We start from the raw sequence: 12,302 nt of genomic DNA on the forward strand, positions 1-12,302 counted from the left end.
TGCAATTTTCATAGCAGATGTCCAATCATCTATGAAATCTTCTCTGTTTTTTAAATCTAATACATCTAGGTTAAGCATAACCTCATAAGGATGTATTGGTTCTAAAACAGATTCCCATAAGGTGTTTGGTGTAAAAGAATTTGATTCTTCCTTGACCTTGTTTCGGTTGGGAGTGACTCTCCACCAATGTAAAAGTCTGGTTGGGATTCTCTCATATTTATATTTTGAGATCCTACACTTTCTCTTGGTGGTTCTTGTGAGGATGACAAGGTTATGGTAGGTTGTTCACCCCAGTCGTGTTCATCTTCAGATCTACAACCTTGAGATTTGCAAAGGACTCTGCAAGTTCTTGTATATCCTCGAGATCAATTTTTTCTAAAGTTGTCATCAGATTAATTTATTTTCTGAGAATGTTTTGATTAGATTGATCATTTTTTCTTCTTCAGTTAAAGGTTTTGGCATCAATTTGGCCTTCCCTCTTTGATGTAAAAAGGGTTCACTACTAAATGATGGTGGTAACCTTTCTTTTGAAGATCTTTTACTAGAATTTGGTTGTTGTTCTAGATTTTGCAGTCTTGTTCCAAGAATTTATTCCTGGTTTTCAACGATTTTCTCCACATTTTGTGTTAGATAATACAAAATATTGTCATAGTTCTATACCGTTTTTTGAATTTTCTCTAAGATTTTCGGAGAGTTTAGAGAAATCCAGTACTATTTCTAGGAACATGTTATTTTGAATCATAAGTTTACCTTAAGACACTGATTAGTTCTTTTTTGATATCTAACCTTGGTTAGATCTTCCTGTTGCAAATATTCCAAAATTTTGGAATAAATCCTGTAAACAGTTAATATCAAACCTGAGTTTGGATTCATGTTAATTGAAAAAATTCACCTCCTTAAACATTTAATTACTTAATAATAATAAATTTGTATATTTGAAATAATTTAACATCGGCTCTGATACTATTTTTGGCCCAGAAAATCAATCAATTGAATTTATCACATATAATGACAAATAAGGGTATTTTTGTCTTTTTCAAATACTTTTGGAGGGTGGAAACAAAGGTTTTTAGTATATGGAGTAAATTTAAATTTTAGTTTGGTTTGGGTATTTTTTCACAATTTATCCTAGGTTTTTTAGAACTATAATCAGACCTACACGATGACTTCATAGTCAAATATTAACCAAATATCAAATTTCTATCTTGTTTCATCATCATTTTCTGGACAAAGACAGAATGATAAAAGGCATGAATTTAACATAGGAAATCAATTCTAAAACAAAGAAGGGTCTGCTGGTGAAGCTATTGCTCAAATCTTGGAGACATTGCACTAAAAAGCTTGTTTTATTATGTCAGATTTTAAGCAAATCTCGTATGGTTTTACACAGGCTTTTCCCACACATTTACAGAAGAATCGAAAGCTAGGAGATGAGTATGTTATCTTCAAGGGCAAAAAAACTTGATCTCTACAGGATGGCAGGCAGGCAAGAAATCAAGAATGCCTAAGTTAGCGCATTGTGATTACCAGATTTCGATCTATAAACTTTGCAACTCCTACCTTACCCTGGTTCTGAGGAGGAAGTCGAATGACACGCCTTTGATCACCTGCTTCCACCACCAACTCAGATCCACCTCGAAACTGCAAGCTCAGAATTAAACTGCATATTACTTCAAGAATTTGGCACCGTTTCATATAGACCAAATCACCAATATCTCTTCCTGGAAAATCATGGTTAAACTACAAAACCCTGATACTTATTATACATTTTAATGAAAGACATACTTGATATAGCTTGATTTCTGACTTGTCGAAGCCCGGCATGAATAGTGTCACCGACTTATTGGAAGGGTTAAATTTCACCGAAGATAGGGTGTTCTCTTCTGCCACTGAAAGTAGATCTCGGGCATCTTTGCTGTGATCATTCACCATGACCTTGTCCCAGTTTAAACAGCTTTCCAGTTCAAGGTATGGAATGAAAGAAGAGGGTAATGGTGAAAAATTTATCTTGAGTATCTCATCCAACAACATGGGCGAATTTGGTAATTTAAAGCCAAATGCACCAGATAACTGCGCACCAGCTTGAATTGCACAACCCCAATATCGCAAAGCCGCATTTAGAGATATGGGGTTGGCTGGATCCATAATGATATAGCAGCCAAATTTCCGAGGTTCTGAAAAAACGGACGATGCTTTCTGTAGAAAATAAGGATCCGGAAACACATATTAGAGAACTGAGCCAACGTCCCAAATATGTTAACTGGAAACCATTTACCTCCAAGGCTTTTTCTAGATAATCCCATATTTCCGAACTTAGTTTTCCATTTAGATTGGTGCCTCTTTCACTGAAAGTCAAGGCTTCATCGGCAAGTCTGAGAAGAGATGGACCTGTTACCCTCCCAAGATCTGTCTTTTCGGCTAGACTCCTCAGATATTTCAAGTATAATCTTTGGAAATACACAACTGATCATCATTAAAAGATTAAAAAGGCAACAAGGTTGAGAAAATTGAGAATTTGAATCACAGACCTTGTCTTACTCGTTGCACCTATCATACGAATTGTTTCTTCAGTGCTTACACCATCATATATCACTATATCAAATTTGTTTTTCTCATTGTTCCTCTTAGTTACATTACCAAAGAACCCCACAAGTCGGTCAAGTTCCAAAACAGAAAATGTAGAATCCATTCCTGGGAGTATACCTAGCTCTTCTCCCACCACCTAGTACATTTCATGAGAAGTGCATAAAAGCACACACCCTTTAAAAATGAAGATGATAATGTACTTCGTGTTATAAGAAATTTTTCACATACCCACCCCTTCGAGAACACCTTGGGTCAGATTCAGACGTGCATCAGCCTGCTTGATATGCTTGAGGGGTTCAAGGATCATCTACATTCAGTAATTATTTCTTATCAGAAGTCCAAAACAGATGATGCTTAACACAGAACAGGCCTAGCTAAGAAAGAGAGGCATGGAAAAAACTATACTTTTGTGGTTTCAAATCTAATGGCTGAAAGATTGTCCTGGCATTGAGTAAGAGTCGGTCCAATCTTGCAGTTCAGAAGATATTCAGCTGTAGGATCTTGAGAATGTATAACCAAACATGTCTTAAGCCCTGACATGGCATAATGCTGAGCAGCAAGACATAAATTCCAGTTAGCACACCATGCTGAATAAGCTTTCCTTCACTTGAAACAACACTCCACACCTCTCAAAAGGGAAGGAAAGAAAAATACATTCCTTCAAAAATATCGATGTTTTCTATATGCTACTATCCCTAAAAATAATCTTGAAAAAGATGATTATAATGAAATTTTCGTGTATGAGAGTTCATTCACAATCACATTCCTCCACTTTAGCATAGTTTTGTACTGTTCCATTATCTGGTACTTCGAAGCTACCTGCAACAAGATCAATTTATCTCCACGACAGCAGTCCAGAAACCTTAAAAATACGGAATTCACTAGATAAGGACGCATACCATTAGCTTATATTATTATAAGCTAGCTTCATTGCTTTAAATTCCTAATCGATCAAAACTTTAATATTAGAACTATACTCGACAAAATTGCTCATCCCAACATCGATCATGAAAGAAAAGGACAGAAACAAACATGAGGTCATTATGTACGAACATAAAGTTGATAAAATTCACAATCCACAATCATTACTCGCTAAATATTCAAAATCCATCCTAAAATCTTTTTTATCCAGCATCGATTTCAGTTCTTTTTTGTTCATACCTGAGCAGCAAAAATGGCGGCAGTGGTTTTACCAGAACCACCTTTACCCAAGAAAGTAACCAGCTTCGTGGGCTTTTCACTACTCTCATTTTTAGCTGCATTTACGACCATCAAATTCAAACTAGAATCTCCATTGCTCCTCAATTTTCTTCTCCTCAGGGTCATTTTCATAGGGAAAACAGAGCCAAATCTGGAAACTTCGGGAGTCGAAAACGATGATGACAAAAGGAGGGACGCGGAGCATGACGCCATAGATTTAATGCGCGGAGAGTGACAATTTGTCTAGCATTAAATTGGTGGTGTGATCTTAGCTGAAGATGCAAGAAATTGGAGTAGGAGATGAATCATTGGTGTGATTGGGTGAAATGAGGCGAAAATGTAAGGAGGCACGCTTGACACTTCAAGATTTTGCTTTAGATATTCAAGTTGGTGAACCTTTGAGATATTAAGATGGTGTATTAGGTGAATCCTCGATTTCTTCTGCAAATATCTTTTCAGACGATCTTATCGCAAGTAACTTGGCTAGTACGATTTACTTGACCGACATGATTCACCTATTATTACATCATTTTGAAAATTTACTCAACGCATATCGAAGGGTAATGGTTGCTGCAAGTACCTATGTCATAAAAAATTAAGTGGTGTGTATTCAATCTAAACTTTTAATGATTTTTATGGAATTTTAAAATCTAGAGGTATTCAATCTAAACTTTTAATGACTCTATATATGTTTAGTGGTATTCAACATGGATTTTGGTAGAGTTTTAAAAAGTCATGTGGTATTCAAACTTGAGTTTTTAAAACTCTCCAAAAGTCAAGAGGTATCCAAAAAATCCATAGATTTTCAAGGATTCTTATTTTATTATTCATGTACAAATCTTAAAGCCTTATGTACAATTGCAGAAAATCTAAAATATTCTTCCACCTATACCAAAGATTTTGATGGACTTTCTTTTTTGAAAAATACGCTATCTCTCTTCTATCTCAAGCCATCTCTACGGTTCTTCACTCTCTCAAAAAAATTTCTTCTATTCAAAGGTATGATTGGTCATTCTTGAATTTATTATATTGCCAATATTTATGTGTAAAAATAGATGAATTGTTGTTTTTTTCTTGAATCATTATGATTATTGTATTTCATAAATTTTCTTTCATCTCATCAAAACGATGAATGATCCGACATGCGATATATTGTGTTTTTTCTTGAATCATTATGATTATTGAAAAAACTTAGGAGTACTTCAGCATTCATATTATTCTTTCTTATGCTATACAGTAAATGATTTAAGAGCCATAGTTTTTTCTCAGTGTAAGATCTAATTTTAGAGTTCTATTTTCTTGATTGTCATTCCCAAATTAATTAAGATGGTCCTTTAATTGAACTTCTCTAAATAAAATTGAATCTTAGAATTTTTTTCGATATAGAGAGGAAAAGAAGAAAATTAAATGATAAAAAGTGAAATGATATAAGTGCAATTATGTACATGGTAAATGTGAAAGTTGTAAACAGCTAAGTGTTTTTAATTATTTTTGTGATGTGGCTAGAAAGTGAAAAATTGATTTCGTAAACATTAGGAAGTGGTGTTGGCTAATGCTAAAGTTTAAGTTAGAAAAGAAGTAAATGGTATAATAGGATAATAAGACTTGGCTTGGAATAAGATAAAATTTTGAAGACATGGATACAGTTAATGAATATATTTTTTAGACTTCTTGTACAAACTGATAGTATGTGATAAGAAATTTACCCACACTTAATCAAGATATACTTAATTTATACGTTCAAATACTTTACCTTATTTTTTAACATGATTAAATATGTGTTTCAATACAATTTAGATGAATTATTTTATGTGATTTCTTTAATATGAATAGCATAATTGAATTATTTATTTATTATCTCAATTTTTTTCTTATTTCTCATAGTTGTCTCCAACAGTTTTTTATGCCATGTTAAGTCTGTATTTAATATTTATTAATGTCTTACTCGTAAAAGTAATATAGAAAACCCAATAGTCATTATGTGTACTTCACATGCATTTCAAGTGACTTTTCCTAGCATATTTAGGAGTACTGTAAGCTATTTTACATCCTGTTACCACATATTATACAGTGTTTCTTTGTTTGCTTCAATGAGTGTGGGAAGATAACGTCATTTTTCAGCTGTTAGGAATAGAAGAGTTATGAGCATAGTTATAGAGCGGACATTTGGTATATTTAAATCACGGTTCAAAATATTCAAGATGACCCCTCCATTTCCATATACGACCCAAACAGAGCTTGTATTGGCTTGTGCCGGATTACACAATTTTCTTCGAAAGGAGTGTCGATGTGATGAATTTCAAATTGAACCAGATAATGAAGCTCAATTGTCTTCATCGGCACAAGTTTATGGAGATGACAACTTTGATCAGTTATTTGATACTCAAGAACAACAACGAGCAAGAGCTAATGCATGGAGGGATATCATAGCCAATAGAATGTGGAGCGATGTTGATCAAATTGTCAATAATGATTAGCTTTTTTTATGTAAAAATCTACTTATTATTTGATTTTTCCTTTTAATAAAATTTTATTATGAACTTATAAAAATATTGTTCATTAATATGTTGAATTGACATAAAGAATTGAAATTTTGATTTCAATAAATTGGATAGTTCATTTGTCGTTTTTCACAAATTAAATTTATTTAACCTTTAAATAAATTTAATTCATTTATATTTTCATAAATAAAAAAAAAATTAAAATTGAATAGGTTATACATGTCCAATAATTATTTAAAAGAAATTAATAAAAAAATAAATCACAATTATAAAAGTTTACAAAAGTTTACAAAAGTCTATAAAAATCTTGAAAAAAAGTCTATAAAAGTCTATGAAATATATTTTACAATTCCATGAGATTCTATAAAAGTCAATCAAAATCCATCAACTCCACAAAAGTCCACCTTTTAAAAAAAGTCATTAAAAGTTTAGATTGAATACACCCCCGTAAGATTTCAAAAAGGTAAATGATGCGATCCTGATAAAATAGATGAGCAGGGTCGTGTGCTCCATCGTATCGAATCAATAATGTTGCACAGGAAAATGAGCAAAGTAGATGGCTTCGATCGTGACCTGGAAACAATGAAAAGAACTCGTGAATAGGCACCAGAGGGATGTCTGACGTGGTCACTCCGATGCTAAAGTCAACAGGCGAAGAATGAAGAACACAAGCAATATATGTGAGAATATATGTGTGCTTGAGAGTTCAAAGATTTCAGAATCTTGTAAATGAAAGTAATACATGCTATTTATAAGAAGGAAAAGGTGGTAGGTACCTCGTTTTCAGTGTATACTTGCTAAATATGGCAAGTCGGCTGTTCATACTTGTCTGATGACTTCTAAAACACGTCAAACCCATGTTGCACTGACAGATTAGACAACCCATACAAATCACACTCGAGTATGGTGCGCTTCTCGAGGTAGCCCGGGTAAAAATCATCCGGGAGTTCACATGAGAGCCCGGGCTTCTGGTTGCTCGGGGAGTAGAGCCCCATCTCTCTGTCCGGCTGCTGAAGAAAGCACTCTGCATATTGACCATGGTTTTGGCTATCCTAATTATTGTATCGGGTCATCCATGACCCGAGCTCTTATGAAGATATCAGTATATCATCTTGCAATTTTCATAATTAAACGGTTCATTTGCTACAAATATCTCTTTTTATATTATGATTTTTTTGTTGATTTTTCAAACTATATAAATAGTTTACACTACTGATTCCTTAATGATAACATAAAGTATAAATTAAAAATATACGACATATATTAATGATTTTCTAGAACAAAACAAGTTTAATGAGTTGTTTTTTTCTAAGCACCTTGATTGAGACATGAATATCAAGTTTTTAGATGAAATAAAATTATGCATTTATCAATATAAATATGATTTTACTCACTACAAAAAAAAAAGCCTACGACAACGATGTCGTATGTCTTGTAAAACCGTTGTTAAAAACCATGTGGTTAAAGGGTGCGCTGAAATACAACGGTTAAAAACGTTATCGTAGACGTCTAAAGACGACGGTGAAAAACCGTTGTCGTAGGTCTTGTAAAACCGTTGTTAAAGGCCATGTGGTTAAAGGGTGCGCTCAAAGACAACGGTGATTGTCGTAGGCGGTGAAAAACTGTTCTGGTAGCATTGAAAAATCGTTGTTAAACAAAATATTGCGACGATTTTTCTAAAAAACCGTTGCTAATTAGCGATGGTTTTTTTTATTTCCGTCGCTAATTAGCGACGATTGGTGATATGATTTCTGTCGCTAATTAGCGACGGTTGTGATTTCTCTCGCTAAATGGCCTTACGATTAGCGACGGTTGTTCATATGATTTCCGTCGCTATTGTTTTACGTAAAAAAAATTACTTTTATAATTTAATAAATCTAAAAAAAAACTTACAATCTCACTAAATTTATAATATATAATCTTAACACCTAGAATTGAAGCGAAATTAAAATCGTGGAAGAGAGAAACATTTAGTGTGGGAAGAAAATGACCGAGAACACGAAAATTTATAGACAATTCGCGACGGTTTTTGTTTAAACCTTCGCTATTAGCGACGGTTTAGGCTTAAACTGTCGCTATTACCAACGGTTAAGCTAAAGCCGTCGCTATTAGCGATGGTTGTTTAAACAACTGTCGCAATTTTTAAATTAGTGACGGTTTTTACCGTCGCCAATTTAAAATTGCGACGGTTTTATTAAAATCGTAGCTAAATATAGCGACAATTTTTTAAAAATCGTCGCTAATGTAAAAATGCGACGGTTTTATGAAACTGTCGCTTAAGAACTGTCACTAAATATAGCGATGGTTTTTTTCAAAACCATCGATAGTTTAAAATTAGCGATTGTTTCATAAAACCGTCGCTATATTGCAACAATTTAAGATAACCGATTTTTTTTAAAAAAAATTAGAACTCGATAACGGTTTTTTAAAAACTGTTGTCGTTAACCAAATAAAACACTAAAAAACGACAACGTTTTTTAGTTCTAAAAAAACCAGCTGAAACCGTTGTCTTTGATCCTTGACAAAAACACATAAAAAAACTCTCATATACAACGGTTTTTGAAAAACTGTTGATTATAAGCGGTTTTTTAATTTTTTTGCTACGACAACGGTTTTTGTTGAAACCTTTGTTAAAAAAAACACAACAGTTTTAATAAAAACTGTTGTCGTATGAGTGTTGTTGATGATATATTTTCTTTTATTGACTAAACGTGAATTAGTTGTTTCTTGAATGGTGTTTTTGGAATAATTGGTAAAACTCGCATGGAATTAACTCCGTGTACAACAATCTTCTCACCAATTGGTTTTTGAATTTTAGTCACTTTTTGTAAACTTCTATCAATGGATTAAACTGCTAAATATTTGGTAATTGATGTTTCATCCTATATGATCAATTGTGTTTGTACAACAAATAAGTAAAATCGCTTTGTTTTTAAATTGTACAATAACTTTCAATGTATAAAAAGTCTTCTCAATGTATGTGTCACGTGAAATATACAATTTCATTTAAACATTTAAAAGAACTATGATTTAATTCTAATAGATTTATTCTATGTATATCATCTTTGAAAGTTAAACAAATACAACAATTAACCAATATCAAATAATCAAATGAACTAAGTCATATGACATATTTAAGCAATAATATTAAGTAATATATTTCACCCTACATCGGATTTGTGATATGTAACTGAAAATAATCTTCCTTTTTTTTCCTTCATACAATTTTTTTTTTCTTGTTTTGCACGTAATTAACGTTGAGGAAATTAAATATTATACAAATAAACTCTTGTTTTCTCGCTTACTGAATACATGACAGAATTCTATTTATCCAAAAAAATATAAATGAGTCGGTATGTCTTTATCAAACTTCATAGGTAAAAGTGTAACGTCCCAAAAATTTTAAGGTTCACGTGAACCACATGCATGTAAATTTTCAAATTTCTTATGTATTTTAATTAATTTATTTTCAATGCATTAAATACATGATTATTGCATGAATATGTGTTTTATTTCATAGTTTATTAAAGTTTCATGCATAAGGGATTTTAACAGTTTTCGCGCTCGAACGAGTAACGGAAACCGACGATAATTAAGGAAAAATATTTTTGTTAAATAATTTTTTTTTAATTATTTAATATATGGTGTAAATAAGTGAGATTTTCGAAAATGGGCCTAGGTGCAGTATTTTTACTCACCGGGTCATATTTTTAACAGGTACGTAAAGTTTTGCAAGTCGGGGGATTTTTTGAGGGTTCGGACAATATTTTCAATAACTTTGGGAATGTTTTTGGGCTTAATGGGATTGTTTAATTGCTTAATGAACCTAAAATCCTTTTAAACCCTTTAATTTTAATTAAAAGCCCATTAACACTTAATATTATAACTTAAACTCTATAATTAAACCCTAAACCTAATACATGTTGGCCGCCCCCTCCCTCATTCAGCAGCAGCACCCTCTCGAAAATTACAGCAGCCCTTCGAGTTTCTCTCTAGTTTTTCAAATAAATCCCTCCCTGTCTCTCCGGTGTACGCCCTACGCGAAGATATCTAAGGTTTCAAGCGTATAAACGCAAAGGCACGCCCTAAATCCTTTTTCTCTCGTAATTCATGCTATTATATGCTGATGTGTGTGTGTTTGCATGAGGAATGCATAGAAATATTATGTTACATCATTTTTGCATAGTTTTGTCCCGAAATATGCATACGTTTGACATGCACTCACGTTTCTCCTTGGCTTTCGTGCAAGGGATGCTAGATATAAGTTTTTTAAGGGCCGTGTATGCTGGGATTTAGGGTTTCGAGGTGCTGAAGTTGAGAGTTGGTCGAGTTATGGGGGCCGATCGATGTAATTATTCGAAAATTCTAGGGATGAAAGTGCAATAATTCGAAAGATTTCGGGGGTTAAACTGCAATTATTTTCAAGAAGTATTAGGGCCCAATCTCATAATTTTCAAAATTTTGGGAAAAATAATGATAGAAATTCATTAAGCCTCAACATGAATAGATTTGATGGTGTATTCGTCACAGGAAGGATATTCATCCTAGGGGTAGCTACCTACGCATTGCTGGATTCGGGGGCTATACACTCATTCATATCCAAGACATTCTTCAAGAGACTAAATATTATACCCGAGGATATGGGATTAGGCTTCAAAGTTTCTATTCTTTCTGGTGATCAAATGATCACTTTGAGCATTGTAAAGAATTTGGAGCTTCGTTTGCAAAAAGATGTAGTTCAGACAGATCTTATTGTACTCTCAATGCCTGAATTCGACATCATACTTGGCATGTATTGGCTATTATGGAATGGAGCTTCGATATATTTTCCGTAGAGGACAGTGTCTATTCGACCGCTTAGTGGGAAGTCTTTCGTCTTTGAGGCGGCGAGAAACAAGCAAATGCCGCAAATCATCTCTTGTATGTGTGCGAGGAAACTTATGAGATGAGGATGCCAAGTTTTTCTAGCATGCGTTACTACATCACATGCCCATATAAGTCAGAAGCTAGAGGATGTTGAGATCTTCATAGACTTTTCTATTATCTTTCCTGAGAACGGTTCTGGCATTCCACCTGATCGTGAGGTGAAATTTTCTATTGAGTTGATACCGAGTCCAGTACCCATTTCTAAAGTACCATATCATCTAGCACCTGCCGAAATGAAAGAGTTAAAAGATCAAATTCAAGAATTGTTGGACAATGGTTTTATTCGCCCTAGTTTTCTCTGTGGGGCGCACCGTATTTTTTGTGAAGAAGAAGGATGGTAGTATACGACTTTGTATAGATTATTGAGAGCTGAATAGAGTCACCGTAAAGACGAAGTATCCCTTATCGAGAATTGAAGACTTATTTGATCAATTACAAGGACCATCGATATTCTCGAAGATGGATCTTCGTTCGGGATACCATCAGTTGAAAGTGGAAGAGTCTAATGTTCATAAGACGAAGTTTATGACTCGATATGGGCAATATGAGTTTATGGTCATTCCATTTGGGTTGACCAATGCGCCAGCGATCTTCATTGATCTCATGAACCGCGTATTTCAGCCGTATCTGGCTCAATTTGTGATAGTCTTCATCGATGACATTTTGATCTATTCGAAGAATAAAGATGTAGAGCTCAAAATCAGCAGACGTAAAACCCATGTATTTATTTAAATTGTTAAATTAATTATTTAATTTTAAAATGATTTTAGTGATGCATGATTTATGAATTTGCATTATTTTAAATTATTAATGTTTATGTCATGCACGTTAAAATTTTTTCTTGAGTTTCATTTTCAGGCGATTATTCGATGCGGGATCGATGAAAATAGACCGGGAACGATTTGCGCGATTTTTAAAATGTGGTATTTTATGTCAAGCCAAGAATTTGATATTTTAAATGATTTATTAAGTTTTTAACATTTTAAACCCAAATTTAATTTACTAGGTGATTTTAAGATTTTTAAACTTTTAAAGTTTAACACATGTGCATTTTATTTCAAATTTAGGGATGCTAGTAATTTTGTGGAG

At 33.3% G+C, this 12,302-nt stretch overlaps 1 protein-coding gene across 2 annotated transcripts; it reads right to left on the minus strand.

Annotated features, from left to right (window-relative positions):
• Positions 1–1,327: 1,327 nt before the first annotated feature.
• Positions 1,328–4,179, minus strand: LOC142521044 (ATPase GET3D, chloroplastic). Of its 2 annotated transcripts, none has more exons than XM_075624227.1 (7): positions 3,748–4,179; positions 2,992–3,135; positions 2,819–2,893; positions 2,529–2,722; positions 2,276–2,447; positions 1,786–2,196; positions 1,328–1,660 (listed from the first exon to the last, which is right to left on the minus strand). In XM_075624227.1, the coding sequence occupies exons 1-7, from the start codon at positions 3,997–3,999 to the stop codon at positions 1,625–1,627; spliced, it is 1,284 nt and encodes a 427-aa protein (XP_075480342.1). In that variant the 5' UTR covers positions 4,000–4,179; the 3' UTR covers positions 1,328–1,624. The 2 variants fall into 2 exon arrangements, with proteins under 2 accessions (XP_075480342.1, XP_075480341.1); XM_075624226.1 differs by having other exon boundaries at positions 1,328–1,641; positions 3,748–4,178.
• Between the last annotated feature and the right edge of the window lie 8,123 nt (positions 4,180–12,302).

Source organism: Primulina tabacum, chromosome 12 (assembly GCF_025594145.1).
Source record: "Primulina tabacum isolate GXHZ01 chromosome 12, ASM2559414v2, whole genome shotgun sequence".
In the NCBI taxonomy this organism is placed as follows: domain Eukaryota; kingdom Viridiplantae; phylum Streptophyta; class Magnoliopsida; order Lamiales; family Gesneriaceae; genus Primulina; species Primulina tabacum.